This window comes from Anoplopoma fimbria, chromosome 4 (assembly GCF_027596085.1).
Source record: "Anoplopoma fimbria isolate UVic2021 breed Golden Eagle Sablefish chromosome 4, Afim_UVic_2022, whole genome shotgun sequence".
NCBI classification, from domain to species: Eukaryota; Metazoa; Chordata; class Actinopteri; order Perciformes; family Anoplopomatidae; genus Anoplopoma; species Anoplopoma fimbria.
The window spans coordinates 10,472,785-10,493,159 of record NC_072452.1 but is presented as its reverse complement, the minus strand read 5'-3'; the positions used below and the strand labels follow the sequence as shown (position 1 = coordinate 10,493,159).

Sequence of the window (20,375 nt, the reverse complement as noted above, 5' to 3'; positions counted from 1 at the left end):
GTAAAGATTGCAATGCAGCTGTTCCATCTCATGTTTACAGGCCCTGAGGTAGCCTCGTGGATCTTGTTTTGAAATATAAAGATACACCAAACTAATGCACAATGGAATAAGAACCCTATAACAGACTGGGTGAAACAGGGCTAATCACCTTATATCAATATTCACAATATACATAAGTCATTGAAGTATAATATTTTCTATGTGATGTATATTTGGGTTGTGTCTACTTAGCAAATAATATAAAGTTTTGTGAAGAATATATTTGAAATGTATTGAGTTAAGAGAACTATAAAGATTATAATAAATCATTAAATAAATGTATGCTCTGGACAAAAAACACTTCAGAGATCTCGTCAAGTAGCGACTTCTGTAAATTGCGTAGTCCAAAGCGTTGGCTGGTTAGATGGTGATGTGTTTGTTTGTTGAATTTATTATCTGTTGTAATGCAAAATGGAGATCTCTGTTGGCTAGAGTGACAATGTCTGGCGTAGTGATACATGAGTCCAAATGTAAGTGACAGTGTTGGAAAATGAAAACCGCTGAAAGACGACTATGACATTTTAAACTATATTGACTGACAGAGGCCCATTCTCTCACTATAACAGTGCACGTATGAAACACACCCGCTCTGGGCAGACAATGTAGCAGAGACCCAAGTCACAGTCTTATCGACCATACAGTAATGAGTGTCGTTACCTCACTCAGCTGTAGAGAAGGGATACCCACACTGTACTAATCAACGCACAGTGTATTTTACACCATCACTGATCCATGGCTCACTTGCAACTCACTTGTCCTGAATTATAGTTTTAAATATAGCCATCCACTTGCAAGTGGGTAAACGTATCACTAGAATTTTGCACAACCTCTGAAATTAGCTCTGAAGTTGAAATGTATCTTTTAATGTTTGATTAAGTGTTTTTTATTCACACTGCTGCTGAAAACCTCACCTGAGTCAACACTACCAGTTTTACATAATTCATCACCTCGAAAGCTACAGCTTACCCGTTTCAAAAGGATTCTTTGTTTTTAATTCAGGTTTTCAGATAAAGTATAAACTAATTTGCTTTCTATGTGCTGTTATACATTGTGCAATCTAGCAAATATATAAGAAACACACAAAGTAGTTTTCTATGTATTTTAATAAAACTAACACATCTGTTTCCTGTCTGAAATCTTCTTTGTGTCTCATCCTCTTGTTATTCCTTGAAATTAGTCAGAGAGACTTTATATGTACTGGCCTACCATGTATACTGGACGAACTGTTAAAAGAGAGTGCTGTCAAACCAAATCAATCTTGAGAACCGGCCTGTTACAATACTAAAGATAAGAAACACAATATTGCTATTTTTTCACAAAATGTGTCCTTTGGTATATAATGTGGCTGTCCAATGAACTGCAAAGTTTTATAAAACAGTGTTTATGATGTTAGTATCCAGACCGGGTAAAGGTATTTAATTGTTAAAACTAATACAGATACTAAGTGCCAGACAGTGCATACTCGCAAATGTCCAATATTTAACAAAAAATATAAATCAACGCAACATACATTTAAATGCAACAAATATTTTCTAGCCAAATTATGTCCTCGTACTGCTGTAAATCTGAGTCACTTACAACTTCTTTGTTTTCAGCTTTGATGATTGTTTATTTATATGTCTGTGGCTATGTGATTATTCATCAACTTAGCAATATAGCTCCCCATTCTGTAACACTTTCATTTTACACAGAGTTTGACCTCCAATGTATGACAGAAATCAGAATATCAGCTTGTTGTACTTCTTTTCTTGGTTTCAGAACCCGTTAGTAGTGTTTACAAGAACTCTCTTTTAACGGTTGGTGCTTTGCTGTTGATGTGGCATTTTCCATAGGCATACTCAGTGTTCCCTCTTTCACTGTACTGCATGTTTTTCTTTACGTATTAGACTTTCAGGGGCGAATACTTTGACCATTAAAGGTGATTATACTGCTTGTATAGATACTTTTCCAATTCTAAAATGGAAAAACAGACAAAAAAGAAACATGTTAATGTTTTGGAAATTATTATTCATATTCAGTATGGAAATGTATTATTCTACACAAATGTAAATAGTAAAATAACATATTTGAGAGAATAAGACACTTTTGAAATATTACCTGTAACATTAAGATTTATCCAAACTCTTTGTAAATAGGTAAAGATAAAACATGTCTGTAGGGTAAATATTTATAGTAGTATTGTAACATAGAGACTAATAGCAAAACATATATTTTAATGAGTATATATCGAGTATAAAGCATGGGACATGTTTATTTTTATAAACAAAACTATCAGACAATGTTCTCTCATCAGCTCTTGAACATTTTAACATTCTGATAACTTTTTATGTGGTTGTCATTGTTCAGTTGCTTTGGTAAAATATGTGGATTTGTCCATGTTTCATTCACTCAATGAGCCTGCCATGGCTTAATCCATTGTTTTTTTATGTGCACCTATTCATTCCTGTCTTTATTTACTGTCAATGATCTTGTCGTCACTGTGGTCTTCTGTCTGTGTACAAAGTTAACTCATGTTTTACAAGCAATAAAGTATATAATGTAAACTCTTTCAGAGAATTTGGAAATGACATTGCATGAAGTAAACTTTCCCTAGTGACAAGGTGTCCATTAGAATGACTTCAAGCAAATGACGTCCAGTGAAAGATAAACACACCGGAAACGTCTCTATGGCTGCTGCTAGCAGGTTCTTGCTGCTTTGGTTGTATCATTCATTTGCCTCTGGCAAAAACTGATGTCTCAACAGTGCAAACCTTGACACAACACTAACAATTCACACCAAAGTGGTTTTGTGTAGTTGACATTTTAGATAAGTTTAATTAAAAATTATTATCCATGTTATTCTTAACCATTTGAAAAGCAGATTTAAGCTAAGCCAACCACCAGAATCTCCTTTGCATCTTTGCCATAAAATTGCAATAAAAAATGTTTTATCATTTACAAAGTTGGAAACGAGAACGATAATCCACTACAAAAACAGCTTTCTTGTGATATTAGATATCTCACACTCATAATTGAACACACCAGTCAAAACTTAACACAGTAATATGCCACTGTTAATAGTTAAAAGGCTTTATTGACTGTATTCAGTATGAAATGTCACATTATCGGGCATGTTGGCTCACTGTCCCACTTCCTTGGCTTATTAGGCCTACTGGGAACATTTTAATTGATCACAGCCGTTGACGTTATTAGTAATGCCTGTGCTTTTCCCACTTTGACGGGTCAAAATGTCTGCTGTGAAAAGGCTTATGGGCCTACTTACCACTTCTGCATTTTGGGGAAGCACATTCGTTGAAGTCCCAAAGTTCACCATGTTGTCGTTGAAGTCCTGAGCCAGGCACATGTCAGAGATCACTGCAAAAATGACAAATTTAGCTTTAATGACAACACAAGGTGAATGTGCAGTTGTGTTACCTCTGAATCTAGCGTAAGAACAGGCTAAATATAACCATAAACAACACATGTGCTTTGGCCTACATATTCACTGCAGTGCCCTCCAAGTAACTTTAAATGTGGTGAGTATAGAAGTCCACATTTCCAACAGATTCACAATCTATCGACATTTTTCACAGCAGACATTTTGGAGGAAATGCACCTGTGAAACTGATAACATTAACGATGGCTCAGTTCCATTAAGTGTCCTAGTTAGCTTTAGTGAGCCAGCATGCACAATACCAGGACCTCCCCTAGGTGGGATGTAGCCATTACATATACACCTGTGCTTTTCCGCTGTGTCATGTCAAATTGATTTATTGAGGCTTAGAGGAAACACTAACGTTACCTGAGTGCCAATATCCCTGTTTGTTATGAAAAAAAATGGAATTTTCAGTAGCAGTCAAAAGTTTGGACACACATTCTCATTCAATGGTTTTTCTTTATTTGCTATTTTTTTCTACATTGTAGATTAATATTGAAGACATCCAAACTATGAAGGAACACATATGGAATGATGTGGTAAACAAACAAATGCTCAACAAACCAGAATATGTTTTATATTTTACATTCTTCAAAGTAGTAAAATGAGAAGCTGTGTCCAAACTTTTGACTGCTACTGTAAACTACTAATTTGTGGCAATGAAAACTACAACTCCAGGTCAAAAGGGGACAATTCTGCACCACAATGTGTTAGCGTGAACTTACTTTGCGTTTATTATGTGCATTGTCACGTATAGGTGCGTTTACGACAACGTGGACTCGCTCCCGGTTTTTTGGCTCCACTTTACCCGGAAGGACGTCATCGCGGCGGAACGTAAAGCAAAGCGTGCGCGCCACTCCTGGAAGTATAGCCGCACGCGTGATGTGTGGGACATAATGGTGGATAGGTAGGGAAGCCTGCACAGCTCGGTACGAGTTGCTCCTCACCTGCTGACCATTACATTATTGCTGACTCCTCTCCCGGTGTGTGTGGTTGTCTCGGACCCCGTCGCTCCCTCTGACTCGACAGCTGCCACTGAACGACGACCTGGAGCGCAACAAAATGCCGAATATCAAAATATTCAGCGGTAGCTCACATCCGGACCTGTCTCAGAAAATAGCAGACCGCCTGGGTCTGGAGCTGGGGAAGGTTGTGACGAAGAAATTTAGCAACCAAGAAACCTGGTGAGTGTAATGCATTGGTGGTGACTTCATCTAATGGTATGTGACGCCTTTTATAATTAGAAACGTGGTGTCATGGGGGGACATTTACGCGCAGTGTTGTTAGGAACTTGTAGTCCACGCGTCCATGGCCTTTTTTTTTTTTTTTTAAGATGGCTTTGTCAAATTGAGACTGTTGTTTTTCTGACGCCATTGTTTACTCCATCTCATCATTGTTTACTCCATCTCATCATTGTTTACTCCATCTCATCATTGTTTACTCCATCTCATCATTGTTTACTCCATCTCATCATTGTTTACTCCATCTCATCATTGTCCTGCCTTTGCCACGGTGTGTCCCCTCCATGCCACTAAGTACTGTTTGTCTTGTCTCCTCTCTCTCTCTCTCTCTCTCTCTCTCTCTCTCTCTCTCTCCTGGCAGCGTGGAGATAGGGGAGAGCGTGCGTGGGGAGGATGTCTACATCGTGCAGAGTGGCTGTGGGGAGATCAACGACAATCTGATGGAGTTGCTGATCATGATCAACGCCTGCAAGATTGCCTCTGCCTCCAGGGTCTCTGCTGTCATCCCCTGCTTCCCCTATGCCCGGCAAGACAAGAAGGACAAGGTGGGGGTGAGGGATATCTGTCTAATTACTTCTGTCATGCCATTTTGCCATCCAGCATCATGACGAGAAGCCTGCGGCCATGCCCATCAGTAACAACCTGACAAGGCATAATTGCTTTGCTTTTTTGGGTTTGTTTTCCTTTCTCCTGTTCTGTGCGTGCTCTGCTGAATCAACTTCCCGTTTATTTTGTTCTTGGCTTGTTGCTTTTGCCTGTTTACTCTCATTCAAACATGTTGATGGTTTTGCATGAATGGAATGTTTTTTTCCCTTTTTGACTACCAAATCACAATGTTTATTAATTATTGTCATGCAAGACCAGATAGCATCCAGGATTTACATGAGTTTGTTATATAGCAGTGAGTGTTCCTATTCTTAAAAGCCATATTGCAGTTCGGCAAAACATATTTATCCACTTAACTGAATGCCTCTGTGTTTAGCTGTACATACCGGTGATATTTAATTTATATTTAAGGTATCAATAAGTAATTTGAGGACTAGATTGTAATATTTTACTAGCATCATTGTATTGGATGGCTAAGCTCTCAGTTGAGTGTTATTTTTAGAAACGAGCAATGCTTGCCAGTTCACTTCTTCCATGTGACTGAAGAGATCTATTTCCATTGCAGAGCCGCGCCCCTATCTCTGCCAAGTTGGTGGCCAACATGTTGTCGGTATCAGGCGCTGACCATATTATCACCATGGACTTGCACGCCTCACAAATACAGGTGAGCAGCACAAAAAGCAGACCTAAACTGAAGTGCATCCTCTTCAGTATCCTGCTATGGATCTGTCCTTTGGGTGATATTTTAACCTATGTTAGAAACTTGACCTCCATAGCCTGCTTTATATATGTCAATGGGAGATATGAGCCTGGTCTTGGCCCTTCCAGCAGGTAGTGCATGTTCAGCTCCTCTAACCCCGTTCCATATACCTCTCTTTCCAGGGATTCTTTGATATTCCTGTGGATAATTTATATGCAGAGCCAGCTGTGCTGAAATGGATCAAAGAGAACATCCCTGAATGGAAAACCTGCACCATTGTTTCGCCAGATGCAGGAGGAGCCAAGAGGTATGCCAGTAACACTTGCCGTACTGTAGGTGTTCTACCCTTGAGCATCTCCTCTGGAATTTACTTTAGATTAAATATCTGTTGGCTTTACTTATCTCTGACAAGGTTCTGATTTGACGTGTGTGTGTTTACAGCGTTGTACGCTTTGGCGTGCACTCTACCTCTAACTCGTGGAAATTATTCTCTCTTATTTGCAGGGTCACCTCCATAGCAGACAGATTGAATGTGGACTTTGCCCTTATTCACAAGGAGAGGAAAAAGGCAAATGAGGTGGACCGCATGGTTCTCGTTGGAGACGTGACGGATAGGGTCGCTATTCTGGTGGATGACATGGCTGACACATGTGGAACAATCTGCCATGCTGCTGACAAGTAAGTCCTTTTATTTTCCTCCTGTGGTAAATACATTGAGAACTTTACATCATAAAAAAAGCCTTGACCACTGACAAGAGGGCTACTGGGGTTTTCATGGTCCTGATGTCGAGCTATCTTTGGAAGCGATCATTACTGAATTAATTTAAGTCATGTGATGCATTATATTGTTTCTCTCTTTATAGACTCATTTCTGCTGGTGCCACCAAGGTGTATGCCATCCTAACCCATGGCATCTTCTCTGGCCCAGCTATCTCACGCATCAACAATGCCTGCTTTGAAGCTGTGGTGGTCACCAACACAATCCCTCAGGAGGAGAAGATGAAGCATTGTCCCAAAATACAGGTCAGGATCCAGCATTTTATAATTTTGATTATCTATTCCTTTTTCAGTGTGATTTATTTCACTCAGAACCCAAAGTTGGTAGTGAAATACATAATTGCCTATGAAGTAGCTCTATTTATAGTTTTTAGAAAACAAATGCATAAGTCCTCAGTTTGAGAAGCTAGACTTTTGTATGTTAGTATTTTTATTTGATAAGTTACTTCCAAAGTCATTCATTTTCTGTCAATAAACAAATATCCAGTCTTGTTATATCCACAACAACCCATCCTCTCTCCCTCCAGGTTATTGACATCTCCATGATCCTTGCAGAGGCCATCCGTAGAACTCACAACGGCGAGTCTGTGTCGTACCTTTTCAGCCACGTCCCCTTGTAACAAATGATGTCTCCCATCCACTGAGCGCTGTTACACCAAATAAGAGAAGAGGGAATTCTCCGACCCAAACACAACCATTAGCAAAGATGTTATGCTAACTGTGGAAAACAAAAAAGAAAGAATGAACTGTCATGCCTGTTAGTACTAACTCTGACCCCCTCACTTAAGTCCCTTCCCCATTGAGCAGTGTCCCTTCGTGTCTGGGTACCAAAGCAATCGCAAGCTACCAATTTAGGCCAGCATATTTATTGTACTTGGATAAATAGGTGTTTATCCACTGTGAACTTTTGCCCCCCTCCTCCATAACATTTAGGTACAGAGTTTCTCCTGACCATTTCACCTCTCCAGAGGGCTGTACTACGAAGAAAGTTAGACAGCCAGGGTTTCTTTGACTTAGCTGGCTCGACAAAGCCTGAAACCCTGATCAGAGATAACGGGAAAGGCGTCATCAACTTGCTTTGATGACCCAGGTTTTCTTCCACACACTCCTTAGCTGAACAAAATGGACCCATTGCATGCTCCTCACTTACGCCTATTAATATCAAAAAAGGTTACATCAAAAAGCAACACCGTTTCTGCAAAAGAGGAATTTATTTTCCCACTCGATGCCGACCGTTTATTTTTAACATGACAGCTGCACATCTTAGAGTTCCTAAACTTTACACTGGAGGCAGCAGATTTAAACAATATACTTTTATATACCTCATATACCATAATGAAGGATATATAATGCCTATTGATTACTACCTTTTCTTATCTGTGTTATATAAACTGCAGTACCCGCAGTGTAAAACGGACTTAAGCAAATCAGGGCACAGCATAAAAACATCCAATGTGGTAATGTAATGATTGGAAGGAATTATACTGCATTTCATATGCAAGTAGAGGTCATACTGATGAATAATTTAGTTAACTGTTATGGATGCTGTGGCTTTTCTTCGCGCCAATGTGGGGGAAAAGGCCAGAGAACAATAGAAACACATTTGTAGTCCACTGAGAGCAGAAACAACATTGTGACTAAAACAAAACTATATTCTAACTCAGATTTTCTGCATCTACAGCTGAATGCATATTGGTTCCTGTGGCAACGCGATGCCCACAGTTTATACTGCTGTAATAGCATGGCTGTGTTCAGTTTCATCAATAACGTATCGTTGTGCCTCAACAAGTTTGCATATATGAGGTATTCCCTCGGATGAGGATCTCTATCTGATGGATTGATTAACCACGACGGTGTCACTATTCCCAAAAGGTTGATAAATGAAAGGTCATTTTGTTTATAGCTAATTTCAAGCTGAAACTGAACCAAAACTGGTCCTTATGTTTGCAGCAAATCTTACCATGGCGATCTAGCCAAGTTAAAAGCGAGCCCCATGGTAACGAGGAAATGTCTTGCTTTAGGCACAACATACCTTGCTAACCCACTAATCTCGCTTTGTGGTACAGCCCTCAGGTTTCATTTCAATCAATGGTCCAAGAGCTTGTATAAACATCCCTGGCAAGTTCCAGTGGTCAGGAGAAGCATCTGCCATATAAAGCTGTTACAATGAACGAGTGTAGTTTTTCATGTTGCTCCTGTGTTTTCTGCTGTCTGCAAAGAATTTAACTGATGAAGTGAATGTGTATTGAACTAGTTTACAGTGCCACTGAGGCTCCACTCAACTCAAGAGTGCCTCAGCAGTCTGAAGTGGGATTACTTTTTTTTTTTTCCTCCAGTCCCCCCCTCCTCCTATTTAGCTGTTTATTTTTGCACTGGACCGAGAACTTTCTTGTGTCTTATCAGGCAGTAAAAGATGTTCTGGGATGTTTCTTTCCACTTTTGAGGTGCCCTCCATTGAGTGGGGTTTTCCCAGTGTCCAGGGGTAGGTTCTACGTTGAGCTTTCTATAGAGAAGCTGTCGGGTTTTAGTTTGGGGTCTCTGCAGGCTGGAGCTTCCTTAAGAAATGTTCACCTGCAATTTTTATTTTATTTTTTTTGCACCCTTTTTTTTTTTATTATTATTTTTGTCTGGAGGAAAGATTTGTTATGAATGTGCATCTCCAAACCTTTTGTCTTTTACTTTTTCAGTAGGGTGAATGCACCGGTTATCTGTGGATGCGTTCTTAATAAAATGAAATATGCCTAAAATCTTAAACCTGGCACTTGTTTTGTTTCTGGAATTGGTGTATCTTACATTTAAGCATATAACACTTTATTATCGCATGTAAGCTCAATATGAAAAAGTTAAATACAACCAGGATTATAGATAGCATTTGTATTGTTTATTTAAAACAATACAATACATTGTGTTTGCTCAGTTAAGGCCTTTGTGTTCAGGCTAGCTCTTGCTCTTTCATAAAAAACAAATGTACATGCTGTATGTTTTACCGGTTTTATCTTTGATTACTGGCACTAATAAAACGGTCAGCATAGAGTCAGGAAGCACGCCATGCATTAACAATCCAGAAAAACACAAAGCAAGTAAAACTGGAATTCTATGGCTAGCATGCTTCAGATGTTCGTCTGCTATTTGGTCACATGCTTTGTTCCCTGCCAATTTCACAATGACATAGCAGACTTCAGCAGGTCAAATAAACACACCACCATTATAAGTTACATCACCAACATTAAATTCATCACTCTAAACACTGATTTAAAAAAACAAAAACACTATAATGTGTACTCTACAGATCTGCAATATTTAGCCCCATAAATAGTGGATAGCAATGGGCATTTTAATGTTATTGGCAACCTTAACTTCTTTCCAGAAATCATAGACATGATTCTGCTGAAGCTTTTTTCACCATGGAGTTTGCCCTCATGGCCAGATCATTTATTTGAATAAAGCGCCCAGCATATTTCAATCCAGCATTTGCATGTTTCTTGTGTTCACACTCAAGCAGTCAAATCATAGCTTTGACATCTGTGTTTGTCAAAGGGTTAAGTAAATAAAAATAAATAATAGCAGTAGTAGGTCTGTTGCTTTGATTTTTTTTTTCACTTTATACACACCCTTGTTCAGGAAGAAAGAAAACACATTTGATTGATAGGCAAAATAACCAATCGCTGACTACGTGACGTAGACCGTCTTGACCAATAGTTATTCTAGAGGAGGCGGGCCAATCACGGACACCGGCATCTCAATTCTCAGTGCGCTGTTTCATCTCGGATCTGAAAATGTTACACGTTTTGGGACGAGGCTTGACTGTTTATATTATATTAATATTATTTATATTTGGGGAGAAACGAGCAGAAAACGTGTTGCGAGGCGAATGACACGAAATGATCTCTGTTCCTGCAGTGTAGTATAACAAAAAAACGCCTGTGCTGCCTTCATCTCCCATCAGTAGACGGAGGAAATTTAAGTAAAAACTAGGCTGTATAAATTTAGCGTTTTGATTTTTTTTATCATCCACTGATAGCTGACTGGGTAAGTAAATAAGTCAATTTCATCTCAGATTTTTCTTCAATATTTTCTGTTCTCAAATGATACTTAATGTTCATATGTTATGCATATATATATTATTTAAGTGTCATTTATTTGGCTGTCGTTTATCTACCCTTAGTTTTCAGTTTCATTTCCACATTGGTAGTTTCAGTATCAGTATGACTGTCCGATGTTAGGGCGACACTGAAATGATTTGTGATTAAATTTTTACTCAGCTCAAGGATGGCAGGAAGCCCCGGCCATGAACAAGATGAAGAGGGCTTCAGGGATCAAATGGTTCGTTTCCACAGCTACCTCCACGGAGGGACCTCCAGCTTGTTATCCACCATCCCCACCCTCATCGTCTTCCCTGTCTACAAAACTGTTTTCCGTCAACAAATCCACAACACCCCGGTTCACCAGGCAGTGGGACAGCTCCTCAAAGAGGGACCTGTGAAGCTCTACAGGGGCGTGGCCCCACCATTACTGATGAGGACCCTGAATGGCACGCTGCTCTTTGGCCTCCAAGACACCCTCCTCCGTCAGCTCTCCCTGTCATCCCAGAATGTCATCTACACCTCTGCCTTGCCTGCTCTGGCTGGGTTTGGTGCAGGTATGGTGGAAGCTGTGGTTTTTACCCCCTTTGAGCGCATCCAAAATGTGTTGCAAAACAGCCAAAATGACCGCCACCTACCCACCATGAAGAGTGTTCTTGTGAGTCTGAAGACACATAGGCCGGCCTTAGGGTACTACAGAGCCTTTCTGCCAATCACGGCCCGCAATGCTCTTGGCAGCTCCCTCTACTTTGGCCTGAAGGGGCCGGTGTGTGCTGTCGTGGAGGCACAGGGGCTTTCTCCAGTGGTTTCCTCCTTCGTCTCGGGGACACTGACCTCCATGGCCATCAGCATGACTCTTTACCCTCTGTCCGTGCTAGTGGCTAACATGCAGGCAAAAGTGGGAGGGGAGGTGAAAGGGGTCATGGCTTGTTGGAGGATGCTGTGGGAATCTCGGCAGCGGAGTGTTGCTCTGCTGTACAGAGGAGGCTCACTGGTTGTTTTGAGATCATGCATTACATGGGGAATCACCACTGCTATCTACGACTGGCAGCAGAAAGGTTCAGGCTGAAAAACATCATTTAAAAATTGTTTTACAGTTTGTATTGGCTATAAGGTACAAAAAAAAGTTTTTTATGTTCTGAAAATATTTTTTGAAACTATTAATGTGAAATTCAAGTGCAGCCACAAGGATATGATCCATCACCTGGTTCATATCAACAATCACGACCAATGTATCAGAATTCACAAGCAAGTTCAAGTCACCACTACCAGGAAGTATTTATCATATAATGATTGATAATATAAATATGGTGTTGGTGAATCAGGTGCCTTTTATTTTTACTGTCTTAATGGAGAATTTTACCAGTTTAACTCATCAAAGTCAGTTAACTCATCATACTCAGGTTATCAACAGCTACTTTGCATATTTGCTATTTGCTGGTATTTGTATAAAGAAGAAATATCAGGAAATTACAGGAAAGAAATGGGGAACAAATGACGTCCAACAAAGATCACCTGCCAGTCCAACAGGATGCCCATTGAGTTATCTTAACTCTGATGATCTTTCAGGGTGATCTCGGTTTGGAGACTACTATTTAAAGCAGAAGCCCTGCAACACACATTTACCAGCTAGGAAACAATATTGGTTTCAACATGGAAAAAAAGTAGGATCCTTAATTTTTCAGGCTGGAGCCGTATAAGTCACTAAAGGTCAGGATATCAGCCTTTGCTGCCTTGATCTTGACCACCTGTCTCTGTTGGAGTGCAATACTAAAGCACTGTCATTTCCCTTTAAGTGCATAAAGGGAGATGGATCCATGTTTATGGTGTATTGTCAAGACATTATTTAATTTTCTGTATGACATAAATATTCCATGTGAGTTAAAGGACTGGAAAAAATAATATAGGCCTCAGTGTACACACTCTCTGTGTGGAGTTTGTATGTCCTCCCCATGTCTGCATGGGGGTCCATAGACATACAGGTTATGTGAGTTGGAAACTAAATGGCTAAATAGCACTGGAATACATTGTCAACTCATCAAGGGTGATGTGGGCAAGCTCCAGTGCCCTGCCATAAGCCAATGGATGGAATAAATAAGTGTTTTCACAATGTAGCCCTTAAAAAAAACGGTATCTATGTGACTGTGAAATAAAAAAAAATGTCAACAACCTGTCTGTAACCTCCAAGTAAACATGTGAACAGGGAGTAGCATTATAATAATACTTATTATTGAAGTATACAGACGTTTTCCCTTAAAGTGCATTAATAAATGAATATTATCTATCATGCATTTAAGGAGTTTCTGTGATGTACATGTCCCAGCCCGTCCACTAGATGGTGTGTGTATGTAAAATAAATAAAAACCAGCTAGATCCACTCTAGTGGAAGCTGAGCAGTTGTGCGTAAGGTAAGGGGAGGAACCACTGATCCAAACGATTGCAACATTCCTTGACATGAACGGGCAGCCATCAGCTTTGCCCAGACATCAGGGTTGTCCAATGAAAATTCTTCATCTGAGCTTTGGGAGCCAATAGGAGCTAGAACATTGGTGTCCATGTTGGCGTGCAGAAGGGCGTGTAGTCTCTACTTAAGGCGATCGCTTTGGACACATCACACAGACGCATTTTACCTGTTAAAGACGCTGCGCACTTCTGCACCAGGTAAAGTTATTCTGCATTATCTCTGTTTATCAGGGCGCGCACTCAAAGAGACGCCTGAACATTGGAATGTGATGCAAACATCAGTAATTGTTTTTATTGTTTTTAACATTTCTGCTACAGGCCAAATACTTTCCACAACAGTTATTTACTGTTATGTTAAGTACTCATTATAATGTAGGGTGTGGTCTGATATACTTCCTGGACGCAGTTAATGTTTTTTTCCCGATGACTGTATGATGTAATTCCAGGGTTCAGCCCAGTTCTGTTTCCTTTTTAACAGAGCTAGAGGCTTACTTTGCATAACTGTATTGGATTGTAGACTACTGCTGGCAACGTGTTCAGTGAGGCCGATGGGATCATGTTTTCCTGCTTTCACTCCCACTTTTTTTTTTTTTTTTCCCCAGTAGAACTCTTCCAAAATGAGCAAGACATGTCCAGTCAATAAGGAGGTGCAGAAGTTTAAAAGAAGTAGTCTCAAGAGGACTGAAATGGAAGAAAAAAACACTCTGCCAACAACTCAGGGTATGTGTTAAGGAGAAAAGAAGTGCCCTCTAAATACAAACTTCATCAACTTGTGCCAAGTTTCACCTTTTCCTCACAGTCGTCACAGTTCAACTACTCCTCCCTGCCTATCATTATGAAAAGGCAACTGCAAACAACTGCTTTACTGATTAACAGCAGGTACACACCCAGTTACCTGAGAGCTTGCCCTTGTTCTGCTTAATGCCAACCTGTTCAAAGGAACATTTATCAAAAAATCTCTCTCTTTATAACATTTATTAAAAAGGCTAAAGGGCAAGTGGAGCTTCATGCCATCCAGCTGTGGGGTAAAAAAATTGTAAACTTTAATAGAGCAATAAATCAGTGTCCCAGACAATGTGCTGCGCAGTAAAAAGGCCTCGCCTCGGATCCGGTAGCAGGAAGAGGACAGTTTAAAGTGCGTGTGCGTGCGTGTGTGTGTGTGTGTGAGATGTTGTGGAGACATAAATCCGTTCACACAGTCGCATTGTTGGGGCTCGCATTACTTTTGGGAACAAAATGCATGTCTCTGACAATGTTAATCATCACATTGTATTGTAAGGACTAGGTATAAGGTTAAGTAGGGTGTGTTTGTGTGTGTAGGGGTAGGGGGAGGGGCGGGTGGCCTCTGATTAGTTGGCATTATCATTCTCTTTATAGATAAATTCTATGAGTCCCAACAGGTCGGCTGTTTATTTATCAGCATTGGTGATTCAATGCTAATTTTGACCTCATATTTGTCCCTTTTGATACCACAGTAATCAAAGATGAGAAGCAAGCCATCGAAGAGGTAAGTACCTGGAACGTACCTGTGATTATTCCTCTCATTCAGTCCTTTACAATCAGCAAATGTGCTTAAATCATGGTCATCTTGCTTTAGTTTGATATATTCTGGAATTTTTTTCCCCAATCAGAAGCACTTTCACCACAAAAGTTAAGCATTTAATTTTCCAACTATGCTCTTACTGACCTGTTTGCTTCTTTAGCCCATGTAATTTTAAAAATCTGTGTTTTTGATTTCAATCATCATGTTTTTGCTCTCTCTGTCTCCCACTTTTTCCCCATTAGATAACTATGAAAAAGCCACTCAATGAGGCATTGGAGCATTTTCAGACAGACATGCTCAAGAAGACTGAAACAATAGAAAAAAACCCTCTTCCAACTACAGATGGTAAGTCTTGAAAATCTCTCTGGTTCACCCCATCCAGGTTTCTTCAGCTCTTTGTTCAGATACACACCCAAATTCCTTGGTGCTTAAACTTATTATGCTTAATGCAGCAGAAAGAGTTTAAGTTTAAGTAGCACAAAAAGCCCGTTATGTCAGTTGGGAGGCACCAAAGTAGTTGGGAAGGTCACACTGCTAGTACATGTCTGCTTTTCTGAGCCTTAAACTGTGATTTTTAGCTATGCTATGTTGTAGTGAGGGGAGGAATCTGCGTTGTTATAAATAATTCTCATGAAATTGTAATTATTTTACTAAAATCATATCTTTGTTCATTTCAAAGTTGATTTTTACTCCTGTGCCACGCCTTAAAACATTCTACATTTAATTTCATGGCTTCGTGTTCTCCATTGCTGCTGCAGTAAAAGTCAGGCATTACATTAAAGGAGCACTTCACAGATTTTACACACACAGTTAAGTTGGCTTGTCGTGAAGAGTACTATACAACCTGTGAAAACAATTGTATACTGTGGGTTTTCAATACCCACAAACCATACTGTTTATTAGCCAGAAAAATATTTAGTGTGTCACAATACATAGTATGTCACATACAGTATGCCAAAAATACCAGGATGTCCTAATTCATCCGGATGCAAGCCAGCATTCTTTTCTGCCTATCCTGACCCACAATCCTCTGCGCAGTGGATGTATGAGAAAGATGGTCAAAGCTCAAGGTGTAATGATATGACAAAGTAGTATGTCCAAATTGAATGCATACTGTATGGAACATTGCATACTTTGTAAGGGCAGCTACAGTATGTACGTACAAAAAAAACGAGACGTATGCCATTTGGAACGCAGTGATAATGTCTTCTTTGGCTCTGAAGGGAGCCGTCTTAATCTGATGATCTCATCAGGAAAAGCAGGTTAGACATGAAGACTACAAAATAATCACAAACAAGCCTGCGCAAAAACTGGGAATTTGCAGTTTAAAAGAAAGTGGGCTTTTAACTAATAAAAGATGCCATTGAGTTGCATTATGGGAAACTTGAGAATCCAGTGGGGTTTTTTTGGAGCCTGCCCCTTACTAGACACTCAATTTTAAGATATCTCTCCCTGTTTCTTTGATTTTGCCAGTTAGTTTTCAAATGTGTCTACTCAACTTTGTGGAAGTGCAGAACTACACTGCTAGAGTATCTCTTTAACAATTTTGTCTGCAGTCTGTACACACCTAATACTCTTACACACCTTCTAGAATATTTGACACTGATGCTTAAGATTATCATGGTTCTGTGTATTGTACATCATAGTTGGGGTATTATAAGTATTGCTACTCACCTCATCTCTGTCTCTCTGTGATCACACAGTAATTAATGAAGAGAAGATCGCCATCGAAGAGGTAAGTACCTGAAATGTACCGGCCATCATTGCTTTCATTCAGATCTTGGCTGTTCCCTGCTCTTACTCCCATTATGAATCTGTCCATCATCTCCGCCTCTGCCACGATTTTCTGTAAATTTCTCAACAGTGTAGTGTTACAAGCAAAAAGATGGTTGTCTTTCTTTTTTCCATACCTTTTTATATGCTGATGACACACCGTTGTACATTTCCATGTCCACCGATGAGCTTGGTCTTGTTAACAAACACATGAAATGTATTCATTATTCTAATTGCTGGATTTCCAGAGACTTTTTACAGCTCAGTACAGACAAGAATTATATATTCATAGTTGATCCTTAAAGTAAGAGACAGGAAATATATTCACACTTTGCATCACTGTCGCTCAAATACAGTGAGCAAGTCTAGGTAATATTTTGGGTACTGATCTCAATTTTGAAAATCACAATAGCAATATAACTATAACTAGAACAGTGATTTATCACATAAATGTATCTCAAACCGATTTTCAGAAACTGGTTCCTGCATTTATGTCAAGCAGGTTAAACTACTGTATAGCTCTATTCCCAGGATTATCCAGTCAGTAGGACAGCTCCAGCTTATTCACAATACAGCAGCTAGGATCCTTACACATGCACTAAAATGTTAACATTTTACTCCTGTACTGAAAAATATTAATAGTACATTTTCTGAAAAACTCATACACTTTACAAAGGGGATAAAAAAAGAGAGAAATATGTGAGAACATGCATCATAGAAATAGACACTGTACTGAAATAAATGTATTGATTCTGGGTACAATACAGAATAACTTTCAAAATCCTGCTAATAGTCTACAAAGCACCTAAAGGTTTACTTTCATATGAATAAAATTGGCATTGCCATTTATTGACCATGCAGATCAATGTTCAAGTATGGCATGTTTCCCTCTTATCCCCACAAGCATGTGGAACTGAATACCTGTAAATAACAGTACAGTGTAACATGACACCACATAAGAGCTATTTGTTCCCCATGAGCCAGTAGGTAGGTACAGGTTGTCTCTTGTGACTGGCTTGCATAACTCCAGAGTTCAGCCCAGGACTGTCTTTTTAAACTGAGATGGGGCTTGATTTCATACTGCATCTCGAATAATGAATTGAAGATGGGATTGTGTGTTCATCTCTCTCGGTGTTCTCTTAACATTTTATCGTGCCATGTCTGTCTCCCCCTTTTTTTCCATTAGAAATCTTTGAAAGATCCAGTCAATACGGAGGTGGAGAGTTTTAATGCACAGAAGCTCAGGAAGACTACAACAAAAGAAACAAACCCTCTTCCAACTGCAGCAGGTAGGTGTTTAAAATATCTCTGATCCACTCTTGAACTAGGTTTCTTCAGCTCCTTGTTCAGACACACATCGAACTTCCTGGGAACTTGTCCTTGTTATGCTTAATGCAGCAGAAATGCTAACCTGACATGCAGCAGCATAAATCACTTTAAACTGTGATTTTCTCAGGAAAGCATATGCTTTGTTGTAGTGGAGGGAGGAACCTGCTTTGTTATAAATGTTATTATTTTTTTATTTTTTTTACTGGAATCTTATCTTTGTTCATTTCAACCGTTATTTTCACTCCTGTGCCACGCCTTGACACATTACACATTTAGAAAGTTGGCAATTATCTAATAAAAGATTCTATTGTGTTGCAATATGGGAAATGGAGGATCAAGTGTTTTTGGAGCTTGACCCATAGTAGACACTTAAATGTATGATATCTCTGATTTTGAGATTTCGTTTCTCTTTCAAGGTTCAAAGGTTGCTAATGTTTAATCTCAGTGCAATACTGGTTTGTTTTCTTGTCCTGACAATGGATAAGGGCTCATCTTTGATGTCCAGACCTAGGTATAGGTTGCTCACCTCATATCTGTCTCTCTCTTGTGATCACACAGAAATTGCAGAAGAGAAGAAAGCCCAGAAAGGGAAGAAGTAACTGAAACACACCAGCCATGATTCCGCTCTCTGTCCTGCCCGGTTACCTGCTCTTCCTCTAATTCGTAATCTTGTCCAGCATCTCTGCCTCTGCCTGTTTTCTGTGCTGCCATGTTTTATTTGAAATGGTTTTTGGGCTGATGCTATGGCAAAAGATCTGTCTGTAATCCCATGTAAATGTATTTTCCATGCTGTTAAAAAGGGCTGAACAGAGCAATATTTTTTTTTTTTTAAGGTGAGAAATTATGCATTACCTTATTAATGGAAAGCTATATAAGGTATTGCATTGATAACAATACCACAAGTATGCCTGTAAATGTTCTGAAAAAGAACACATGATTTATTTTTTCTTCTTTTTACTTAATAAAAAATGGGTGTTTAAAAAATGTTTGAGTAACATTTGTGTATTTCAAATTGTATTTGATTTTATCATGACAATTATTTCTAATGTAAGAGCGGGACATGGTCTAAATAATTGTCAAACATGACTGGCAAACAGAAATTAAAATAGAAATATTTAAAGCTCAGTTATACTTTCACAGTCAGTTTTTGCAATGTTTCCCAGTCCTAAAGCCAGGAGTAACATTGCTGCTAAATAAGTATTTCTATGCAGTAGAAGGCTGCTGTAATTTCTCCACAGTATATTCTGGCTCATATACCGAGTAAGCTAGCCCCCAATGTGCGATTCCAGCATTAGACTACAATATGGAAAATAAGCTGGGAGCTCTGGCTGCTGGTAACATGGAGGGAAGTTAAACATTGATATATTGTATATATTACCCACATTGAAATAATACAATTATTGTAGAAAATGTACAAATTTTCCCTTTAAGTGGTCTGAAATGAAAGTTAGGGCAATTTGGGTGCACTGCTCTGATATTTAAGCTGCCCAACCCTCATGGGTTTACAAGACACCAACAATTCAGCTGCAGTGGATCCACATATCATCAAGTCACGTTTGATTACAAAACAACCGGTTGCTTCATCGCTCAATCTTAAACAAAACAGAGGTGAGTCTTTCAAAATAAAACGGGACACAATGAATGAATGAATGACATGAAACAAAGAAAGACATGACCTTAGGAGCAGGGTATGACATCACAGCACGCCAACATAAAACTGAAGATAAATCATTTGAATAAATGACCTGTAAAGTAGAGCATGGCATTTAGTTATTTAGTATTTTAAATATTAGAAGTCACAAGGTAGACTTGTCATTCTCTTCATATGCAGTACTCAGGGGAACAATATTGTGTTCCAGTGTGCACAATAAGGGAACAATAGAAACAAACACAGCATAATACAAAGGCAATAGCTGGTTTCAGTATATCACTTTTGCAGGTTTCACCGTTATAAGCAAAAGTCAGTTTATTGTCAATAACAGTAACAAAATATTTATAGAAATAGACTCTCTCATTCTCCTGCTACTTGACAATGTTTGGCTGGGTAGAAAAGGGTATTAAATGAAATCTTGCTGCAATGTTCATGTTTTATTTTTGAATAATAAAACTATGACCGTTGTTTGTGAGGATGCATAGTCAGTTTGCCTTGGCTGCAAATGAGTTTGCAAATTGAATTTTGTATGGTTTGAGTGAACTATTCTCACAGTCAAAATCTTCTCCATCTAGAGTTACAACAGGTCTAAGCCTGCTGAAAAAAGGGAGGGGATCTGCTTCAGGTGTTACACATTCCACATTGCCATGAAACATTTTGATCTTGGGACATGAGTTTCAATATGCAGGGGTGACAAATTTACTATTTTTTTTAAAGGCATATAATGTATTGCAAAATGTTCACATGAATCTTCTA

The 20,375-nt window shown here is 39.2% G+C and overlaps 4 protein-coding genes across 7 annotated transcripts in view; 3 read left to right on the top strand and 1 right to left on the bottom strand.

Annotated features, from left to right (window-relative positions):
• Window positions 1–4,233, bottom strand: part of si:ch211-153b23.7 (uncharacterized) — a 150,954-nt gene extending 146,721 nt beyond the window's left edge. For both annotated transcript variants that reach the window (XM_054596922.1, XM_054596923.1), the window contains exons 1-2: window positions 4,180–4,233; window positions 3,302–3,393 (exon numbers count right to left, since the gene is read on the bottom strand). In XM_054596922.1, coding sequence (XP_054452897.1) covers window positions 3,302–3,393; window position 4,180 — 93 coding nt within the window. In that variant the 5' untranslated portion in view covers window positions 4,181–4,233. The remainder of the gene's footprint in view (window positions 1–3,301; window positions 3,394–4,179) is intronic.
• A 60-nt stretch (window positions 4,234–4,293) lies between these two features.
• On the top strand, window positions 4,294–10,241 carry LOC129089641 (ribose-phosphate pyrophosphokinase 1). Of its 2 annotated transcripts, none has more exons than XM_054596925.1 (7): window positions 4,294–4,638; window positions 5,057–5,246; window positions 5,867–5,965; window positions 6,184–6,308; window positions 6,506–6,679; window positions 6,865–7,024; window positions 7,306–10,241. In XM_054596925.1, exons 1-7 carry the CDS (start codon window positions 4,517–4,519, stop codon window positions 7,396–7,398), a joined length of 963 nt encoding a protein of 320 aa, XP_054452900.1. In that variant the 5' UTR covers window positions 4,294–4,516; the 3' UTR covers window positions 7,399–10,241. The 2 variants fall into 2 exon arrangements, with proteins under 2 accessions (XP_054452900.1, XP_054452901.1); XM_054596926.1 differs by having other exon boundaries at window positions 4,300–4,638; window positions 5,057–5,240.
• Window positions 10,242–10,556: 315 nt separating this feature from the next.
• Window positions 10,557–13,113, top strand: LOC129090377 (solute carrier family 25 member 53-like). Its single transcript, XM_054598016.1, has 2 exons — window positions 10,557–10,807; window positions 11,041–13,113. Exon 2 carries the CDS (start codon window positions 11,048–11,050, stop codon window positions 11,927–11,929), a length of 882 nt encoding a protein of 293 aa, XP_054453991.1. The 5' UTR covers window positions 10,557–10,807; window positions 11,041–11,047; the 3' UTR covers window positions 11,930–13,113.
• Window positions 13,114–13,337: 224 nt separating this feature from the next.
• Window positions 13,338–19,093, top strand: LOC129089921 (thymosin beta-like). Of its 2 annotated transcripts, none has more exons than XM_054597344.1 (7): window positions 13,338–13,521; window positions 13,926–14,043; window positions 14,799–14,830; window positions 15,109–15,211; window positions 16,570–16,601; window positions 17,826–17,928; window positions 18,527–19,093. In XM_054597344.1, exons 2-7 carry the CDS (start codon window positions 13,941–13,943, stop codon window positions 18,565–18,567), a joined length of 414 nt encoding a protein of 137 aa, XP_054453319.1. In that variant the 5' UTR covers window positions 13,338–13,521; window positions 13,926–13,940; the 3' UTR covers window positions 18,568–19,093. The 2 variants fall into 2 exon arrangements, with proteins under 2 accessions (XP_054453319.1, XP_054453318.1); XM_054597343.1 differs by having other exon boundaries at window positions 13,342–13,521; window positions 13,929–14,043.
• Window positions 19,094–20,375: the final 1,282 nt, after the last annotated feature.